The following is a 21,971-nucleotide window of genomic DNA, read 5'->3' as shown; positions in this document are numbered from 1 at the left end:
TATGGACCTAATAGTTCCCAACACTCAAATGTTGGTTTTTATTGCGAAAAGGAAAGGACATAGGAGACACACAATTTCAGTTTTATGGCTGCAGGTATTTTAGACGGAATTTATTCACCTCACACCGCAGTCAGCAGAGGCTAACTGGAAAGGAGAATGGTGAAGAGGTCAGAAAGGAAAAGATTAGCATGGTGTTCATAATGGTAAGAGAATCGTCTTTATTCAGACCATCGTACTTTTGAAATCAGTGATTTTCAAAGCAGGAGGATCCTTTGTAATGAAGCTTCACTTATAACCCAGAGAAAAGTTGAAGTGTGGAGGTCACTCAAGGCTGAGGCCCAGCCCCTCCACCGTGGCCACCATCACTTACCCTACCAAGCACCCCCTCCAGGCCTCTGAGGCTTGCAGGATCCCAAAGATCACAGATAATCAGGGCCTCAAGCAGCGTGAGCTCCCGAACCAGAAGTTACAAACTGCCCAAGAGGCACTGCTGCTGTAAACCCAGCGTTTACTTCTCCACTCAATGAAAAACCTTTCCTAGTAAAACCAGAACAAAATCGTGCAGCTTGGTTTCATTATGTGAAAAAACAAAGGTTGGGAGAGGTAAAATATCCTTAACTATTTTGTGGATAAAGCAGAAAAGTTGGGGGTGGGGGGAAATGTCAAAATCTAGTTTGAAAACATCTTACTTTTAAAGTGCTTTTAGTTGGTTTGAATTGTGGACTTCCAGCAATTTCCTATCTACACTTAATACTTTTATTCTGCTTTTCAAAGTGAAATTGATGGTTGATCCTATTGGTCCAAAACCTGTTTACTGAATGTCTTTTATGTGCATTAAACTATGGAGGATATAAGTAAACCACTGATTCAAACTGAGTCCATCATTTGTAGTGGGTATGGGACCTACTCCACCAACTGAAAATACACATTCTCCAATAACTTCCAAAAACTAGACCATGAGGATGGCTGGCCTAATGTGTGAAGTTTAGGGCAACATAACTCTGAGCCCCTAGTGATGCATGCTGTCTGAGTGGGAAGGAAGTACCATATTAGATGTGGGTAATTATATTCTTTCTGTCTAGCTGAAGTTTTGAGATTTCTTTTTTTACAAAAATGTAATGTTTAATATTTAATCATGCACCCTTCATTCAGAGATCTAGCTTTCATAACAATGAAGCAATATTTGAATAAAGTCAGACTTTTCCCATTATTTTAGTATGAATTTAGATATTTTCCTACTGTAATCATGATACTGCTGGCATGATGTATGTTTATGGAAGGAGTCATTCTGCTACTGCGGCCCCCAATCTGAACGTCCAGGGCCAGCCCTGCTTAGGTTTACTGTATATTTAAGAAGAAAAACTGAGGTGATGGATGGTAACGATCTAAAGAAACCAAACTTTCATGCCCTAGTTTTGTAACAATGTTCTCAGCCGGGCTTCTTGAAATTCTCATATTGAAATGAGAGACTCATGAACGATAGTCCTAAGCCCTAGGATATTCCTGCTCCTCAGAACAAACAAGCAAACAAATAGGCAAAGAAATCTTTTATGGTATATGTTGCCTTTTTCCTTGTTTCCTAAATAGGTCCACCTTCTTTCATCCATTGATTTGTGAAGGTACTTATGATAACATATACAAACTAAATCCCTTCTGGCTTGGAAGTTCACCTAAGCCCAGATACCCCTGGCTGATGTATGATGACATTAAGTAGTTAAGAGTTTGGACTTGAAAATGCTTACAGTATTAGAAAATCAGGTCTAAAATATTGTTTACCATTCTGACTTCCCTGGCAGTTGAGTGGTTAAGACTCTGCCTTCCAATGCATGGGGCTCAGGTTCCATTATTAGTCGGGGAACTAAGCTCCCACATACTGTGTGGTGTGGCAAAAAAAAAAGAAAAAAAAGTCTACCATTGACTGTGGGACGATTATGAGCTAGAGAAGAGAACAAGTGCTTCAGTTAATGTTCAATTTCTCTTTTGCATCGTCACTTATAAAATACGCACTGCAGGATTTGAGTGATAATTAGCAAACTGTATACACATCTAGCCCACTGCCTCACTCATAATCAGTGCTTACAAAATGCTAGGTATTTTTTATATATTACTACTTTGTTTAAGTCTTAGAACAAGCTATAAAAGAGAAACTCATATTAATGATTTCAGAGGTAAGGGCAAAGGATGGCTGGAGATGTAACTTGACCAAAGTCTTTGGCTATGCACTCCATGTCTCCCCACTCTAAACCCCCTTGACTTTTTCCATGGTCCAGAGGGAGAGCTAACCTCCGAGAGTTGCAAGACAATGGAAGTTTGGGGTCCCTTTCTCTAACACACAAGTTTAAGCTCTTCCCAGTTAGGTGCTACTGCAGGATGGAAGAGTAACTAGTGAAAAGATCTCTCTGCGCCTCTCTCAGCATCATCCATTGCCTAGGTTCTTGAGAGATGTTCCTCCAGCCTAAGATCTGAATCAAGCACCAGTTGCCCTGGAAAAGCTCCTCTCCCTATTTGTAGTTTTCTCAAAAGCAACAGCTCAAGCTGAGGAAGAAATATAGTCATTAGCCAAAGCACAGACACCAAGAAATGGCCCAGAAGGCTTTGCGTATGACCATGCAGTTATGATTATCTGTGCTGACAGTACCGTTTTCCAAGTTCTCACTGCTTTCATAGCATCCTGAGTCTCGTGGAGAGCATCCGCTCAAGCCCTGGCTGTCAACAAGCAGCTTCTCCTGGGATCCAGACTGGTCGCTGTTACCTGGAGAAGATGAACACATGGCATGGGATTGTAAGGGGAACGAAAAGCAGTTTTCAAATCCATCGCATCTCAATTTTATCCTCAGTTCTCACCATACATTTTTGAAGACTTAGATTTTGGAAGAAAACAAATTAAATGAGTGAGATCAGGATGTTTTCTTTTCAAATCAAGTATCACGGGACGATAAGGCTGGAGAGAGAGCACAGAGTTGAAATACATCAATACCTTCTAAGTCACTCGGAGGATAACTGGCCTCAGGTCAACCAGGGAAAGGAGACATTCAGAGCATCATATAGAATGTGGGGGAAAAGCAACCACAGTCCTTTCTGAACGCTGATACCACCAAGCAGGAGCAGAGAGTGAATAAATGGCCTTTTCACAAGGAGGAATTGGGCTGTATGCTTTGTAGAGATCTAGAAGATTTGTGTTTCAATTTATTTGTTCCCACCTTTCCAATTTGGGAGCTGATATAAAAGTGAGACCTCCCTGGTAGTACAGTGGAGTAAGAATCCGCCTGCCACTTCAGGAGACACGGGTTCGATCCCTGGGCTGGGAGGATCCCACATGTTGTGTAGCAACTAAGCCCCTGCCCCACAACTACTAAAGCCCACAGGCCGAGAACCCGTGCTCCCCAACAAGAGAAGCCAGCACAATGAGCAGCCCACACACCGCAACAGACAGTGGGCCACGCTTCCTAGAAACTAGAGAAAGTCCACACACAGCAATGACGATTCACCACAGCCAATACATAAATAAAAGTATTTTTTTTTAAAGTTCTCGGCTTAGAATTTTACAAGCCGATTGTTAAATACAGCCATTATTAAAAATTAAGCTTTGTAAACTGTATTTTTAACAAATGTACTAAAAGTTAAGGTAATAAATCCTCAAAACTCCTCAAAAAAAAATTCTCAGTTTTTTTTAAAAAAAGGGAATGTCAAAGGAACCATCACATTTCATTAGCATTAGGAGCATGAACCTAACCCTCTGTGACATGTGCTGGCTCTTATCACAAAGGCAGCAAGGCTGCCATAAAGGGGACTCAAACCCCCAAGCCCACGAGGAGTGAGTGAGTGAAGTTGCTCAGTCATGTCCGACTCTTTGTGACCCCATGGACTGTAGCCTACCATCCATGGAATTTTCCAAGCAAGAGTACTGGAGTGGGTTGACATTTCCTCCTTCAGAGGAAACCCAGCGATCGAACCCAGGTTTCCTGCATCGCAGGCAGATGCCGTTTGAGCCAGCAGGGAGGTTAGCTCATGAGGGGCCAGGGGCAAATCCTTTTGCTACGAATAGGTTGGAGGGTTTTTCCTCCTTTTTCCTTTCCCTTTGTCTTAGGTTAGCATTTTTATTCCCGCCCACAAAAGGTGTCACAGGAAAAGCTGACAACACCCTCCAACTTGGAAACTGAGTACAGAATACCCTTAAGGTGGGTGCCAGAAGGCTGGACGTCCTCATCCTAAGAAATCTTTCCAGAGAGAAGCATCAGATGCTTTCTGCTGAAAGTCAGCCTACAGAAAATGAGATGGGGAGTCACATGGGCCTTCATCACCCAAGCCGTGCAGCTCTGAACATTAGGTTCAAGGTTACAGGGAGATCGTCGTTCAATCATAAGGCGGACTAAATGCTTGGTCGATAAAACAGAAAGCAAAACATTTTCTACATAAAATAAATAGTTGATGATGAGTGTCTTTGTTTTTCTCTTCACTTCCCCTCTCCCATCTCTCTCCCACTCTCTCTCACACACACACACAAAACCAGAAATCTGATGTCTCTTCTCATCATTAAAAAAAAGTTGTGGGAAGACTGAGGGCTGCCACATACACACCAGCTGTTCCTGCTGTCCACTGACCACTTCCTGTTTTTGTTTCTCAGGATTTTATAACAGAAATCTTGGCAGATAAGCCCTTGAATTAGAGCACCAAAATAAGAAGTGCTATTTTAAAAGTGATTAATAAAAAATTAACTAGTTGGTAGCACAAGAGCAAACCCTTTCCCCTCCCCCACACTGAAAGTGGAACATTCTAGCATGGTGTCCTCATTGTGTGGAAGAGTCTGCGGATTTGGCCTAGCCTCTGTTCTAGCCTAGCATGTTATTTAGGAAAATGATACTTGTAAAATGAGGGCCTTGAGCTATCAGTTACAACCCAGGAAGAGGAATCAATGCAGTTTGTCCCTGGCGAGATAGGTCAGTGCATTGCAGCGGCCAAAACAGACTCCAAAGTGCTGACCGACAGGAATAAAACAGAAAAGTTGTCCCCATCATTGCAGGAAAATGAGGACTGTGCCTGCAACTTTGGGGATGCCAGCCTACCACACAGCGGCATAATAACCTGAAGTTATTATGGGGAGTGAATGGGTCCTTTGCAGTGCCTGAAAATGGCAAATCAATTTATAAAATCAGGAGACATATGTCGAGGAGATGGAGCCATCTTCTTCTTTCTCAAGGAGATAGAGCCACTTTCTTCCTGAAGGATCCAATCAGCAGCTACTTGCAGGAGTCCCACTATCAAATTTAGCAAAATTCCCTAAAACTAAAAGCCAGTGTTTCCCAGGCAGGTTGTCCTTCCTTAGGGAGAATGAAGGGGAGGGGTATCTCTTAGAGGGACTGCAAATCAAGGCCTTTTCCTCTCCCCATACTCACTAACATTAATGCCAAGGCACAAAGGAAGAAAAAAGTGAGCTAGACCCATGAACATTCTCACAGTCAAGTGAGAATGAAGCTCTGGTCTTGGGGCTAAAACTTCATTTGGACATGACCTGAATTTGGACTAAAGCTTTCCTCCATCTTATCACACACACACACACACACACACAAAGGAAGGAAAAACATGCTAAGACATTCTGATGAGACATCCAAACATCAAAAGGTACTTATGCCCTGAGGACACGTGCCATTTTTCTGGAGCATAGTTCTCTTGGGAAAAGAATGGGATTGTTGGATAGCAGGCCTTCCAATGGGCCTGCAAATTTATGTCTTTAAAAAGTAAGGATTGAAGTACAACAAAATGTTAACTTTAGTTGGATTTAGGAAGTGGATATGTGGATTTGTTTTCTTTTTCTCTGTACTTTCCCACCTATTTGACATAATTCCTGAAGACAATTCTTATGAAAATGATTTTCTTAAAAGACAGCTTTCATTTGGCAGATCAAGGAGAATGGGTTTGGGATCAGCGGGAGGAATTGCTCTGGCACAATGAGAGTCTTTTCTGAATGGAGGAACCCTGTGGGAAGGCTGGCATTCCCCATGCTCAGATGCAGTGAGAGAAGCTGGACCCGCCTGACTGCCAAACAATGATGCAGGTGTGTCTCTTGCTCCTGTGGCAGCTGAGATGGAAGATGAGTGAGACATCTCAGATCTCAGCAGATCTCTGGATCTGTCAACTCTGACAGAAACTGATGTGTTCCTTTAAGCTATCAGTTACTTAGCATACTTCTAAAACACAATGAATTTAGAATTGCTGAATGTATAATCTCCTCATCCTAGGATAATCCTGGATCCAGGCTCAGCGCTCACTGGTACCCTTGAGTCTGCTAATGCCTTTATTTTAGAACTGCTAAAAAGAAGTACCCCATTATATATGAAGGATGTTCTAAACAGTGGCACAGCACAGATTCAAAATGAGATTGATGAAGAAGCAGTGAGGCTTCCTTAGACTGCTGGGTGGGCATCATGACAGACAAAGAACCCCTTAGCTATAACATATCCCTGGGGCGGATCTCAGGACATGATCCCAGGAAGGCAAGGAGCCCCAGCCCTTGAGACAGACCCTGCCTTATATACTCAGAATGCAGCTTTGCTCCTGTTTGAATGCTAGAGGGAACATAACGGGTGGGGTTTATCAACCAGCTGCTCTCAGTGGCTGGGGAAGAGCAAATGAACTATTTTATAGAGCAGATGTGGTCCAGGAGACTAGATAATTAAACATTAATTGATATTAATATAGCTGGTCAGCCTCACCAGGCACTGGGCCAGGCTCTGACACAACTTGGTCACAGGACAACCCCGACCCATGGTGTCTCCTGGGAAACTCCAATCCTAAAGAGACCTGGCTACAAATTGATATTAACTATGGAACACAATCCCCTCCAAATCTATCCCTGAAGGGAGTGTTTATCTCGGGTTCAGACACCTATTTGACGGTGTGTCATCAGTTAATTTAGAGGGACAACCTATTAATCAGAAATGAATTTAACTGCACTGAGACACTTACTTCTGCGTCTCTTGAGCCTGGTACATTCAGTAATGCACAATTTTTTTCCCACCATTAACCATGGGTTTGGTGTGTCTTTTAGCAATGGAAATGCTATTAGCTACTGATATCCCTGAAGCAGAGCATACGAAAGAAAATACATTTGAATTCAATCACTGGAAAGGATGCTTCCCCCTTCATGATGAATAATCTCGGGAATATTTTTGATATCAGACTGAAGAATAAAGAGCAAGATAAGACTGGGTTAATGGAGCAAAGGATACAGTGTATTCAAATAGACTACATAAAAGCTGTGAGCTCACTGAATTCTGTTCATGGGCTGTAAAAATGAGCTATCATTTTGGCTGAGAAATCACAATATGGAATTCTCTGCTCTACATATTCACTCGAGATGATTCCCTGCTTCTTTAATGCAAGCTGATGAATTTCATTTATCCATTAACTAACTCATTCAATCAGAAAACAACTCCTCATGTGCTTTGAGAAGTAATTAACCCTTGGCAGGACAGGATACCCCAAGTTTGGCAGTCACATTTGCACCTGGGTATCTTAACGACCTCCTAAAGGCTGTATATCCCACCAACCCCCAAGGTGGCATGAACTATGTGTCTTAAGAAAAAAAAATGTCCAAAAAAAGAAAGAAAATTACAATTCAGTTCTCAGTGAAAAAGTACTGGGTAGTCAGGTTTTCTTTTGCTCCTGCATTGGCATTGGGGATCTATGTCTTTGTGCTGTTTGACATAATACAAAATTGACCTTGGCTTTGGAAAGAGTAAGGTTTCCCTGGTGGCTCAGATGGTAAGGAATCAACTTGCAATGCAGGAGACCTTGGGCTTGATCCCTGGGTCAGGAAGATCCCCTGGAGAAGAAAATGGCAACCCACTCCTGTATTCTTGCCTGGAACATTCCACAGACAGAGGAGCCCGGCGGGCTACAGTCTATGGGGTCACAAAGAGTTGGACATGACTCAGTGACTAACACTTCCACATTTTGGAAAGAGCAAGATCAAATGAGGGACTCCGGGGACCTACACACATGTTAGCAGCTTATGGGATGCCTCCTGGTGGCCTGAGAATGGGATGGATCTCACTGAAGACGTCTGTGCTGTGAGGGACTTACTGTCATATTCCTGTAACAGCTCCACTGCCGTCAAGAGAACAGCTCTGTGCTCTGGGTCCCTGATATTTAACTCGTCCAAGTCCTCCTCCTCCAGGAGCTTAAAGGTGTCCAGATCTTCATAGCCATTGAACAGGAAAGTGGGCATGTGCTCCTGGGAGGGACACAAGACAGAGGAGAGTCAGCAGCTTGGCCACGTGGCCCACGACCAACAACCAGTCTCAAACCCCTAAACTCTTTTTCCATAGTCACTTTTATGCTAATTCAAAAATTAATGAGTATCTTTCTAACAGTCTGTACCCCCCAGTTCTACAGCTCAGTGGGCAAGCGGGGCACTTCACTAACCATGGGTTAAGAAGGTGGACACTCAAAGCTGAGATGGACTCCACTGGCCTGCATTTTAATTGTGCCCTTGCTGTGAACTAATGCCTGCAATGCCACCCAGCGTGCTGTGGAGGAGACACCTCTTTCATCTGGAGCCACTGAAATCCAGTTCAGAGAGACCTGTGACTTCCCCAAGAGCAAGATAGCTTTGCAAGGAGGAAACAGGTCACACCATGTAGACCCGCCCTACTAGATGCTGGGAGTAATGGTGGGGGGTGGGGGGGTGGGCAGGGACAATCCTCAAGACCTCTGTGAGGCCAATCAGGATGCTAGGAGCTTGTGCTTACTGCCTTTCCTGGTAGTGGCTTGAAGCTCACAGCTCTTTGAAAGTTGCTCTTTGGACTAGGAGGTAATTTCAACCTGGAGTTTACACTATCACCCTCAAGGGAGGTCAAGGATAGTGTTATGGTGCTGGTAATACTACTTCTATAGGATGATGGTACTCATCATGGACATGGGCTGTCCTTCTGGGACGACACAGATCCCTTGCTTGCTTAGTTTAGGAGAAGGTAATGTGGGGTTGGGGGCCAGAACAGGACGGAACTGACTTTGAGGTTGATCCGATCCAGGAGGTCCTCCACCGACTTGGGCTGGGGGGGTCTCCCTTTCCTCCTCCTCCTGGTGGCACGTTTGGGCTTCTCCTCTTCCTCGTTGAGCACGTCCACGTAGATGAATTTGAACGTGCCCACCTTGTTGTTCAGCAGGCCCATCCAGGTGCCCATGGGGGGTTTGCTGATTATATCAATGATGTCTCCTTTCTGTGGCCCAGGGAAGAAGGATCTTTCCATTAGGTACATTTCCAAGCATGAACCATCAATCCATCAGAAGTGCCAATCATGTGATGTGAAGACACCATGAAGCCTAGAATCAGGGCTCCACAAGTCACCTGATGTGACTAGGAGTCTGGCAGAGACCACAGAGAGAACTCCTGATTGTGCAGGATCCCACAGAGGCCCAAGATCCCATCCCCTCCACCATCCTGCCCCAGAGGATGGTGGCTCAAGGTATCCACCAGGGCTCATGGGTGGGTGGACATCTGGCTCTCTGAATACCGTGCCCTTACCCAGAGAGCTCCTATTTCTTGGAGAAAAAATTCCCACCAATCAGAGGTCAGTGGCAACCCCTGGTCTATACTCGCTTCATACATTTTGTGAAATCCCATCTGCTCTGTAAGGATGTCACTGATCACATAAGAGAACTCAGTCGTGTCCTTTCAGTTGGCCAAAGCACTGAGACTGGGAGGGAAGGGCAGTGGGAATTCTAGAGGGAAGCTGGGGTCAGAGGACAGGGCCAGCGTGGTGATAAGACAGAATTAACACGAGACCTGCCTCTATCCCCAAAGGCTGGCTGGTTCTCTAGTTTTCACTGCAGAAGAGACCAATTTATCAAAGGAGCAGATGCGCTGACCAGTCTGCACCACAAGAGCCCAGCATTCAACACCAAGGAGACAAGAACAGCTCCTAAAGCCACAAGGCACCCGGGGTGACCGCTCTGAGGTCAAGGAAACACACACCTTGAGCTTGAGCGAGTCCGTGTCATAGGGGCTGGGTGTGAAGTCGGTGTGCACCCTGGCGCGCCCGCAGAACGGGCCCCGGTACGGGGGCTCCTCGTCATCACCATCTTCCGACTTGACACTCTCCCTATTGCTGGTCGAGGAATCGGTGGTGCTCACTGTCTGACCACCTGCACGGAAAATACGCAGAACTTGGGTCAATGCAGATTTCCCTCACAGCCAAGCTGGCGACTCTGAAAGCATCTTAGACTTGGAAGGTAGGGGCCAGAGGAGGCAGTCATGAGCCACAGCCACGTAGGGACCTGAGCAGAGGCCAGGGGACGGTCTGCGTTTTCTGAGTGTTCTCCCTAATTGAGCCCCTAATTGGAGAGGGGACTCCAGCAAGTTATCTTTATGACCAGGGAAGCCAGGTGACATGGAAACTCTCTGATAGAGGACACCAACTTTAACCCTCATAGCCTCCCATTTGTCAGGCATACTGTTTTGACCCCATGTTACAGATGAGAAGCTCAAAGAGGTCAAGTAACTTGCCCAAAGCCAAATGCTTTTTAAGTCATGGGTTTAAATTTGGTCTCTTCCCCCATAACGCTCAGCCAACACCACCACTGGGTAAGGAGTGGTTGAACAGTGTTTGTTTCAGGGACATTTGTCATTCTCCTCTCATCTTCTTTTTTTCCCCCTGATTCTTAGTTGACTAAAACTAAGATTACTAATAAAGTTTTAATCAACATTTTGTATTCATAAAAGTTAAGAAGACATTAGCTTTCTTTGTCAAACCACAAGAGAATTATAGGGATGTCCCACTACACCAAATGCATCAGGGAAAAAGAATGTCACATTAGTGTGCTGAATTCTGCACTAAAACATTTTTTTGATTAAAGATTGCTGATTGGAGAGAAGTATTTGTCTTCTCTTTTACTAAACCCCCACTAACATGATAATAAAGGGACTGGATTCACCATGACAAAGACCATGGCAGAGGGCAATGAACTGATGAGAAATGTCTACCAAAATCTCTAAGACAAAAAGTGGTCAGAAGATCGCTGGTTGCTACTGCAGGTGGAACATGAGCCCAGAGGTCAGGAAAGCAACGTGTGCCCTGCAGAACCCTGGTCATCTCCCTTTATTCTGCTGGTCATTGCCATCACTGTTTCCCCCTTGGCTTCCTCCCTTCGGTCTCCATATCTTCCGCTAACATGCTTTCTCTCTCTCCCCTGCAACCAAAATCATTACCCTCCTGTTTATGCTACTGCTAGACATCGGCTACTAAACAAATAGGACTCTAGGGCCAGGTATTTTTCAGGTCTGTCTCTGTAACAGCACCCTAAGGCTAAGAACTTGGTCTTATTTATCTTTAAATTGCCTGAACCTGACACTCAGCAAAAGTCTGACTTAGACTCCAAGGAAATCATCTACGACTGCAAACTGGACGTACTCATCGAGCTTTGACCGCTCAGAGAACTCCGCAGACTCTCCACAGAACCTCCGGCTTTGAGCTTGGGCTTGTCCATGTGTTCGCTGTCAGGTTGAGAGGACGGAGGGGAGCCTGGCATCCCATCAAGGCCTGAATCCTGAAATGAGTTTCGACAAAATTACATTTTGTCAGAGGGGATGGGTATCTTTTTGTAATGCACAGCTGTTTGGCAACGAAATCAATCGAATTCATCTTTATACGCATGTCTGATGCTTTACCCAAAATACACCTTCTTTTTCATCGATATCCTGCTTCCTCTTCAAGTTGGAGCTCCCGTAACTATTAATTAAGCACTCAAAAAGTATTTTCCACGCTCAAATAGATGTTCTTGAAAAAAAACTCTACCTTGGAGACAAAACATTTCGTTAAAGACTTAGAGACTCTTTGCATACTCCCTGGTTCAGTAATAAAGTGTTATATAGCTCAGTCATGTCCAGCTCTTTGCAACACCATGGACTGCAGCCCACCAGGCTCCTCTGTCCACGGAATTCTCCAGGCAAGAATACTGGAGTGGGTGGCCATTCCCTTCTCTAGGGGATCTTCTTGACCCAGGGATCGAACCTGGATATCCCACATCACAGGCATTTTTTTTTTTACCAACTAAGCCACAAAGCTGGACCTCAAATGTAGATCAAATACAATCCACTAGTGATGTAGTATCCAGAAGTACTATCAGAAAATATTTTATCTTTTTTTCTATTTGAAGGGAAATTTCTACACTAAAAAAAAAGTGTATTCCTTGTTTTTGTTTTTAAAAAAAGAGACCAGATTTTTATATTTCTATTTACACATATTACTGAAATTAGTTAATAAAATACCCACTTAGGACCCAGATACACAGTTGACCCTTGAACAACATAGGACTTAGGGGTGCTGACCCAACTTGCAGTCAGCTCTCTTTATCTGTATTTCCACATTTGTGGATTCAAACAACCACAGGTTGTATAGTACTATAGTGTTTACTACTGAGAAAAATCCACCCGTGAGCTGACCTGTGCAGTTCAAACCTGTGTTGTTCAAAGGTCAACCGTACCTCAAACATACCATTTTTCTGTCTATAATACAGCTTCCATAAGTCACCCTACGGGTTTAGCTTCATTGACTTCTATTAGTTTGTTGTAGTAAAAAGCCGTCAAGCCTCTTTCAGATCCGGATGCTGACGGCAGTGACTGAGCAGAGCTTCTCACTTTTGGGGTGGCTCGGTATCCATTAATTTGGCAGGCCCTCATCTGCACATGTAACTGTAACATGCTCATTTGATTTGAGGTGCTATATAGACAGACCCTATCATATTTTTAACAGTCTGCAGTCAGAACAGTTTACTTGCCCAAACAGAACACTCTCTGTCATACTACACAGCCACGTGAGCACAAAACCATCTAAACGAAACCTGTTATTTGCATAGTGCTGAATCATCAGAAGGACTCTGAGAGATTCTGCGGGGCCCTGAAAACTTTTAAGGACAATCAAAAGGGCAACTTCTGATCCAAAACACACTTCTGCTTTCCATTTAAGAAAAGTGAGCAAACAACCTCAGCAACAACAATAAAGAGAGGTGCATTATTAGGAAGTTACTGAAGCTGCAAAGGATGAATTCCTGAGGAGGTTGGTTTTCATTCTTCTTTTCTGAATCATAAAATAAACCACCTACCCAATTAAAATCTTCTAAAAATTCTTCTGGAAAAAAATCTCACATTTTGAAAAACAGCACTATGAAAAATACATCTCTGATAGTGTATGTTCACAAGGCTTTTAAAAATTATTAATTTAGTCATCACATTTACTGAATACCACAGGTACTATTTCAGATGCTGGGCATATAGCGGGAACAGAGCAGACAAAAATCCTTACCAGAAGAGTTGATATATTTACTAAAAAGATGTTTTTTTAAGCCTTACAATGTTAATTTCCTTTCTCCAAAAAGCACTATAATGAGTCCTTTTTTTTTTGCTTATGTGAAATGACTGTTCTAAATAAACAGGAAAATAAAAATACAGGCATCTATATAGCAGTAAAATTACAGAGAAATGCTCAAAATTACATGAAAGCTATATGCTAATGATCCACAAAGCAAAACAAAAAACAAAAAAACCCAGGAATATGTTTACAAGAGCTTTTAGCAGATATTTCAATCTGGGGGAAAAATATCAACTAAATAATAAGTGCTTTAAATTCATGCTTTCATTGGCATGTAGTCAGTCTCATAGAAGCAATGTGCAGTCTGCCTCATTGCTGGGTAGAAACATAGACTTTCCATCACTCCCACATCCACAGGGACAAGAAATGAAAAGAATAAGGAGAACTTTCAGGGAGTCTGGAGGCAGCCAGACATCCCCTGTAGGTATAACAAGCCACAGTTTCTCAACCTGGGCACTCGCGGTATTTTGCACGGTTAATTCTTTGTCACAGGGGCCTGTCCTGCGCATTGCAAGATGCATCCTCCACACCACTCCACCCTAACCCATTGCAAAACTGTCCCCAGCCGATGCTCTGGGGTTGGCGGGGGGAGCAAAATCACCACCCCCATGAGAACCACTGTAATAAACGGAAGATGTGCAGGCTTTGTTTGAAGAACGGTGCAAGAGGCTGGGCTAGCTGGTGCTGAGTGATTCAGACACGGGTTTTAGCTCACCACGTCCACTAGAGGGCAGCAGCTGAGCAAAAAATGTCTGTTTCATTTCATAGCTAAAGCGGCATTACCTACGTATTTCAAGTTAGACAACCAGCTCACACAGGCGGACTTCAACAGACTACAGAAAAAACACTATAAAGGTGTCAGAGGAGAGTGTTTTGAAAATTTAATGGTCAGAATTATCTCAGGCCCAGCTTTCCAAGGGTCTTTATTCCTTCCACCCATAAAAAGGTCATGTTCCTAGTGATGAAATTATAGATCTGGGGGAGCAGGCGATGTCAATTCTGTGATATCTTTAATGTTTGCAGATAAAGCTATTTAGTGAACACACACACACCCCTGCAGAAACACAATTATTATGTAAGTCCTGCAGCCAGGAAACACTTTCTCAGTTTATTTCTCAGACTTGCTATGTCCTCCAAAGAACAACTTAAACTACATTTATTTGAAAAGTCAGCGTCATAAGAAAATTAGAGGATCTCTTTAAGGTTTGATTCTGGTGACGTCCATTTTAAAGAAAGGGATATTTTAGAAAATAAAATCCTTCCTTTGTTTTCTAAATTTTAGTGCTTATTTTTACTACAGAATAATCATTTCTTTACATATCTGTCTCTTTCGCTCATCCATACATAGAATACAGGACCTAATTTGTATTCCCAGCACCAAGCTGGTGCTCGGATGAACCTAAGTGCTTAATAAATATTTGCTGAATCCACTGTTTGTCTGCACAAATTAGGCATGGTCCTGGAGCCTGGTTAATGCCAATGAATGTATTTAGCACCACTGAAAATCTCAAGACAGACCATCCCCAGCTTTTCTTGTTCTGCAAAAGAAGCAAGAGGGTATTTGCTTGACTGTCACATACCTGCTCAGAGACAGAGCTGCTATATTTTTTAGACATTCTCTTCCTCATTGTCTCTTTCACGGATTTCACCTTTTTTCCAAGAGAGATTCGGGAGGCAGTGGGTGATTTGATTACTTCTTTATATACAAAATCGCCTTCTTTACCCTGCAAAACAAAATTTATTAAGTACCTTTAATCACAGAAAATGAAGCCTCCAAAACAGGTTTTATTATCCAAACCATGAATGTCCTACCTCTCAGCAAAATGTTGACATGCCCCAGGATCTCCACATTTTTCTTATGTTAACTCAGTGCTATATTATTTTTCTTTATGATTAAAAATTAAAGCTACTGACTAACTGGCTTATGTTTATTTGTTTAAAGTGGAATATGAGTTAGTTTTATTTAAACTTAGTATGATATATTCTCCTTCTGCTGCATTTTTTTCCCACCAGTTTAAATACCCAAGGGGACTGTGTTTCACCAATAAAGAATGATTTAGATGAACCAGTGTTCGCTGAATCCCAGCATGGGGAAGAAAAAAAGGATACTACTACTGAGTCACCCAAGAAAGTGGTAAGAACAAAATGGCAAATCTCAATCATTACAAGTCCATCACCTGATCAGACTTATATCATTGAAGCATTTCGTGTGGTCACCTCCTAACCATGTGTAAATTTATTTTTCCCTGAACAAGTGCAATTGCAGTCACTTCTCATTCTATTTTACCTTGGGGGTGCGGGGGGGTGGTGGGGAGACTTTCCCTTGGAGAAATAAAAAAGAAATTATACTTTTATTTTTTAAAAGATTGACCAGATAAAATTATTGGTATATGAATCAATAAAATTTGATATCCAAATAAAATAATTGTATTCTCCCAGGAAATTCTCAGACACTACAAAAATATCATAGATGGGTGCTTTAGCTGACACATGATCATAACGAATATAAAGCACAGAATCCTGATTTCACAGCTTCACGATAAAATGCACAAGGGGAAAACAAAACCATATGGAAAACTCACTGACATCCTTGGGAATCTCAGAAAGGAAAGTTGAAGGAAAACCTGTACACCACAGTGGGGGCCTGACCCCAGACTGTGATTCAGAGACAAGTCTGAAACGGCAGTAACCTTGGCTCAGAGGAGTCTGGTTTGCTTTGGCCCCAAGGGGACTGGGTTCATTTCAGGACACTCCAGATCAGGAAGTCCTAAGCTTAGCGCAGAGCTACGCACATGGCCTATGATAAGGCTGGTTTTTAGAAATGCTGGCTCATACCCTTGGAACCCAAATCACAGGGCTCTCTCCTGTGGCACTATCCACGTGTAACAGTTACATACACGTGCAACTATTGTGAACAGAAAGCATGCGAGCACCAATGGCTAAGACTGCAGAAACCAAACTCCTCTGGACTTGTGACTTGAAGAAACCTGGGAACCAAGACATTAAAGAAATGACACTGCTGCAGAGAGAGAGATGGTCATCTTTCATTCCGTATGAAACCAAAAAGAGTCTTTAAGATGGTGAAACAAGGCTTCTCTCCAAACGTGATTTAGGATCCCCAGAGGATGGTTACCTAGTATCGATTCTCAAAAATACTAAATGTGAAACTGTGTCCACCACATCACTTGAATCCAAACCTTTTCCCTCCCTTCTGATGTATACTCACCATTGGGTCCGAATTATTACTGCCAATGTGCAGAGAACGATTTGTCAAGTCAAATCCTCCAAAACTGCAGGTTCTCTGTGGAAAGGAGAAGGCAGGACAGAAATCCAGTTATGTTTAGGTCAGCCAACAGTGTACCGACCCAACACACGTCCCGTTTGCAGAATGTCACTGGATCACAAACGTGTTACAGGATGAGAGTAAGGAAAGAGAAATGATGAAAAAAAACACATGGTTCATGTTATAAGGAGACGTCATCACTCATTTTGCCCTTCCACGAGCCACTGGAACTATGCCTGTACCACAGGTTCAGAGTCCCCTTCACATGCAAAAACCAACTGGTTAAAAAAAAAAATATATATATATATATATATACACACACAATGCAAAAATACTATATATATGTTAAGTGCTCTAAGATGCCCTGTCTCTTAGTCACAGAATTTCCCTTCTTCTCCCCTTAATATTGGCTACAGGAATAATAACGAGGGAACATGCATTAGAAAACCCATGTGCTCAAAGCAGTCTTGGAAACCCAGATCTGAAGTCCACTGAAAGCAGGCCTTTCTAACAGACTCTTGTTTTGTTTAGCTTTAAATCACTCAGATGGAGGAAAAGGTTATGTTTATAAGTAAAGTCCAATCAGGCCCAGAGGATTACTCATTCATTTCTTTCCTGACCTAGCCAAAAATGCTGATAACTCTCCCATCTAACTGCCCAACTTAATCACTTATGACTCTTTCCTCAGAGTCTCTGAAGTAAAGATATCACATTTGCCCAGAAAGAAAAAGACTGATTCTGTGACTGTCTTTGACCACACTTCTTTAATTTCAACAGGAAAACCACTGATGTTATAAAGAATGAAATCTTTACTGTCCTTCTGGTTGGTTTCAAACTTTATGGAACTGCTTATGTTTCAGTGCTTTTATATTTCTAGAATTTTGCATTCTCTGTTGCTTTTCTAGCAAAAGTGTCCCCATTCCCACCCCCTTCAACTCCCAAGTCTTTAACAAAAGGAGAAACTCAAAGCATATGAATTTTTGTTACAATCTATTATCTTCTAAAGCAATTGGTAATAAAATCTGAATGACAGATTTGGGTGCCAATATTTTATATTACTTATTTCTCAGAGAACTCTAATTAACAGCTATTAAATGGAAGAAATGAACAGAAAAGCACAACGTATACTATAAACATTGCTTATTGAAAATAAATGCACCTCAGGTATATTCTGCAGCTTCCCTGATAGCTCATTTGGTAAAGAATCTGCTTGCAATGTAGGAGACCCCAGTTCAATTCCTGGGTGGGGAAGATTCGCTGGAGAAGGGATAGGCTACCCACTCCAGTAGTCTGGCCTGGAGAATTCCATGGACTGTATAGTCCACGGGGTTGCAAAGAGTCAGACACGACTGAGCAACTTTCACTTTCAGGTATATATTAACTGAACTGAGAAAGTGGGAACATCCAGGAAGGAAAATGCCTAGGTTTTTAGAATCACAAAGATACGGATCCAAATACTGGTTCTACCACTTAACTTGTTGTGGGACCCACAGGTAAAGTACTTAAACTGTCTGAGCTGTGGTTTTTCCATTGGTAAAATACTGTCTATACCCTACATTTGAGACGTTTAGCACACTGTCTGGCACAAAGCAGATGCTCCCTAGTGTCTCAGCAGTAAAGAATCTGCCTGCAATGCAGAAGACAGGGGTTTGATCCCTGGTTTGGGAAGAGATTCTCCAGCATCCCTGGAGAAGGAAATGGCAACTCCCTCCAGTATTCTTGTCTAGAGAATCCCATGGACAGAAAAGCCTGGTGGGCTACAGTACATGGGCTCTCAAAGAGTTGGACACGACTGAATGACTAAACCACCGACCACCAACACCACGCTGAGAACATGGTAGCTTGTCCTGGCAACTGTTGTACTGAAGTCGAGGTTTAGTCAACATTCTAAATATGCGAGTGAAGAACTAGAGCTTAGTTCTGGGCCTTATATTCTGCAATCTTCAACTGTAAAACCATAGCAATCTTAAGAATGGACCCAAAAATGAGCAACAGCTGGTATGACAGAAACAAAGGCCGGGAGAAGAGAGTGCTACAGGAGGCATTTCAGGGTAACCAACATCCAGGGTATCACATAACTGTTCTCCTTCGTCAAAGCTGTGCTGCTATTTTAAATGGTCTACCATGGACACGACTTCCAATAGACATTACTTTCATTTTATATGAATATCAATGGACAATGTGATTTCCCTTACAGTCAACTTACTTGGACCTGTATCTGTTCTATAAAAAGAGACAGTATCTCTGTAAACAACATCACCACCAAATCCCCTCATCTGCGAGCAATGTCATGACCATCTCTCAAGGCTGATTTTTAACTTTAACTTTCCCTTCCCAGCGTATAGTGCCAAATGCATTTTCTCATTTCTGCAAAGGCAGTCATTTTATTCCAGTCGCTTTCCTGTGACTCAGGGCTCCACAGACACAGTATGGCGTCCAGATGCCTCATCATTTTATGTTTCTCATGCTCCCCTGCTTTGAATTCCAATGCTGACTACACCACTGAGCCCAGCATGTTATTTCTGATGCACATGAAATAACTGACAAAGAATTTATGTGGAAACTATAACTGCAATAAATTAGAAGCTTATTTATGTCTTCATATGCCTGCTGCATGCATTTTTTCCTAAAATAAGAAGTTTAGAGGAAAGAGTGGACTGGTTTTCTTAACTGCCAACTAAAACTTCTCCCAGTGATAGGCTAAGATATTTGGAACTGATTCTTCTGTATGAAGGATGAACCAAATATAACAACACTGCTTGAACTCATCTATAACTTTTTCTATTATATCAAGTAGTTCTTGAAGCATCACTCTTTCAACAGAGAAAACAGAAGAGTAAAAGAAAGTAAACCAATCTTTTACTTCAGTGGTCTACATAAATAAAGCTTACATGAAGTTTTTCAAGTTCAAACATCTCCTGTACAGAAATTACAAGAAAATTTTAGACAGATGCTTGTGGATGAGGAGAGCCAGTCAATGGAATGGTCATGCAGTTGAAAACATGTTTTGGGGGGAGGTTGGATTTTTTTTTAAATGGACAAAATTCCAAAATGTCATGCATGTCTGTTCCCCCAAACAAAATTGGATGACCAAATAAAAAGCAAGACAAATGACCGTTTCCAGTGAGTACAAAGCATTGTCATTTCCCTGAGGTTTCATCAAGCAAATATGGCATATTTTGAAAGACAAAAAGATCAAGGTTGAAGAGTAAAGGAAAGTATACTTTTGAATAAAATCAAAGAGAGATATGACAAGAAGAATGGAAAAGACTTAAGTGAACCAAGCAAAGAAATTATCTTAACCTCTTAAAAACAAAAATGAAAACCCTTCTTCTGTTGTTAAAATATTTAACAATAGGGGTTAAAGCCTGCGCTTCTACTGCAGGGGGCATGGGTTTGATCCCAGGTTGGGGAACTAAGACTCCATATGCCACACAGCGTGGCCACAAACAACAGAAAAAACAAAAACACTAATACTTCCCTATGTTCTCTGAATAATTAAATTTTGTTTTCTTGACTGTACAACTACAAGAAACAGTATGTTCAAATTTCTAATTTAGCACTGAACATATATTTCAGCGAGTGTTAAAACTGTGCAGTACTGCCTCAAGCTCACAGTATTCAAAAAATACCCAGTATCAGGTTGATGCTGGGGACAGAGGTTACAGAGTGCCACTTTTACAAGCGGCGGAGTCAATACATGAAAACAAGCTTGTGCAACTGCCCATACTCAGTGTCGATGAAGAATTAATCACTGGCCCACCAATGGCACCAATCTTAGAAATACAACTTCTAGACAGAAGGTTCTGATGAAGTTGTATCATCAACAAACAATATAAATAATATAAGGGATATATGAGCAACTCAAGTCACTCAATTGGAAAACTCCTCCTTATTACGTGATTTAAACTCACAGGGGTGAGCCATCAATTCACAGAGAAGTGGATCCGATCTGTCAAGGTACAGAGGCAAATAAACTAGGTAGAACACCCCTGAAGGTAAAAAAAAAAAAAAAAACCAACCAAAAAACAAAACCCAAACAAATTATACCAAAACTGGGCGGCCACAAGTATTTTCCAAAAGATCTGTCGGTCAGAACTGAAGGGGTGATAACAAGAAATAGTAACAAAGAACTATTACTTTACAACAAAAACAAAATCAACCGCAACTGCTGCCAAGACAAAGAACCAGAACAAAAGCTGTTACTGATAAAATTATAAGTGTTGCAAGATTTATAAGAAGGTGAAAAAAATGGAAAGTAAGACCTAGCAAGAAAGTCAACACATGGGGATATTTGGAAGACCTAAGGGCTGGTATGGATGTAAGCATTCTATAAGGATGGCACTCCCCACAAAAGCAGAACTTCATTGAATGAATTTAGATTACAGTAACCACCCTGGGAAGTACATCTTACAAATGTCAAGAACTCTGGGCGAAGCCACCATGGGAGGCAGCAATATAGTCTACTCCTTCAGACCTTTGAGAGGGGACAAGCCAGCAGCCCCAAGTGGATTAAGTGGGGCGCCGGGGGCCACAAGCCCACAGTTCAGCCTCATCCTGTGCCATTTTTTACAGGCCCTTGTGCAAACAAAAAGTTGAGCAGGAATTTCCATGGGGAAATACTTATATTCTCCAGTTCAATATAAGTCTTGCCCTAAAAATAAATTTCACCAGGTCTCTAACAATCCAGTAATGAAATTGAAGACTGTTTTCTTATTTGAAAGTCAGTACTTTATTATTCCTTGCTAGGTGCAGAAGAATCTATGGGGCAGCGGAAGACATTTCCAAATGCTGACCCTTTTGTTTAAAAAGATAAGCACATCGAATATACTTAAGTAAAACAAAAGAGTTCTAATTTTTCTTTCCTTTAGATTGGAGAACTTTGCCTTTGTCCCCCAGACATAAATGTATTTCACAACGTTTTTTAAATTGGTGAAAATGGTGATGCCAGTCTACTGTGAGCTAGTTCTTACTGTTCTAATTAACTGGAGAAGAGACACCTCCTGGAGGGCAAAACTTCCTTCTGTTTTAAATCAGCTTCTTGAGGTCAAGTGGCAGGATGGCAGGGGCTCAAGGCAGCCACTTCTAGAAGGCAGAGCCCCACCCTGTACTCTGAGCCCTTCTCTGAATCAGTTTCAATGTTTAGTTTTAAGGCTTCCCTGATGGCTCAGACGGCAAAGAATCGCCTGCAATGCGGGAGACCGGGGTTCGATCCCTGGGTTGGGAAGATTCCCCTGGAGAAGAGAACGGCCATCCACTCCCGTATTCCGGCCTGGAGGATCCCACGGACTGTATCGTCAGCCCATGGGGTCGCAAAGAGT

General features: G+C 42.3%; 1 protein-coding gene across 6 annotated transcripts in view; it reads right to left on the bottom strand.

The window, feature by feature from the left end:
• The window catches only part of LOC122684220 (sterile alpha motif domain-containing protein 5), a 981,181-nt gene that overhangs the window by 8,670 nt on the left and 950,540 nt on the right, over positions 1-21,971 (bottom strand). For all 6 annotated transcript variants that reach the window (XM_043888222.1, XM_043888224.1, XM_043888223.1 and 3 more), the window contains 7 exons: positions 16,594-16,668; positions 14,948-15,091; positions 11,412-11,547; positions 9,977-10,146; positions 9,012-9,221; positions 8,083-8,233; positions 2,639-2,752 (listed from right to left, as the gene is read on the bottom strand). In XM_043888222.1, the coding sequence (XP_043744157.1) occupies positions 2,639-2,752; positions 8,083-8,233; positions 9,012-9,221; positions 9,977-10,146; positions 11,412-11,547; positions 14,948-15,091; positions 16,594-16,668 (1,000 nt within the window). The remainder of the gene's footprint in view (positions 1-2,638; positions 2,753-8,082; positions 8,234-9,011; positions 9,222-9,976; positions 10,147-11,411; positions 11,548-14,947; positions 15,092-16,593; positions 16,669-21,971) is intronic.

The sequence above is a fragment of the Cervus elaphus genome, chromosome 26 (assembly GCF_910594005.1).
Source record: "Cervus elaphus chromosome 26, mCerEla1.1, whole genome shotgun sequence".
Classification (NCBI taxonomy): Eukaryota; Metazoa; Chordata; class Mammalia; order Artiodactyla; family Cervidae; genus Cervus; species Cervus elaphus.
Note: the sequence above shows the minus strand (reverse complement) of the source record. Positions and strands in the feature narration are given on the sequence as shown.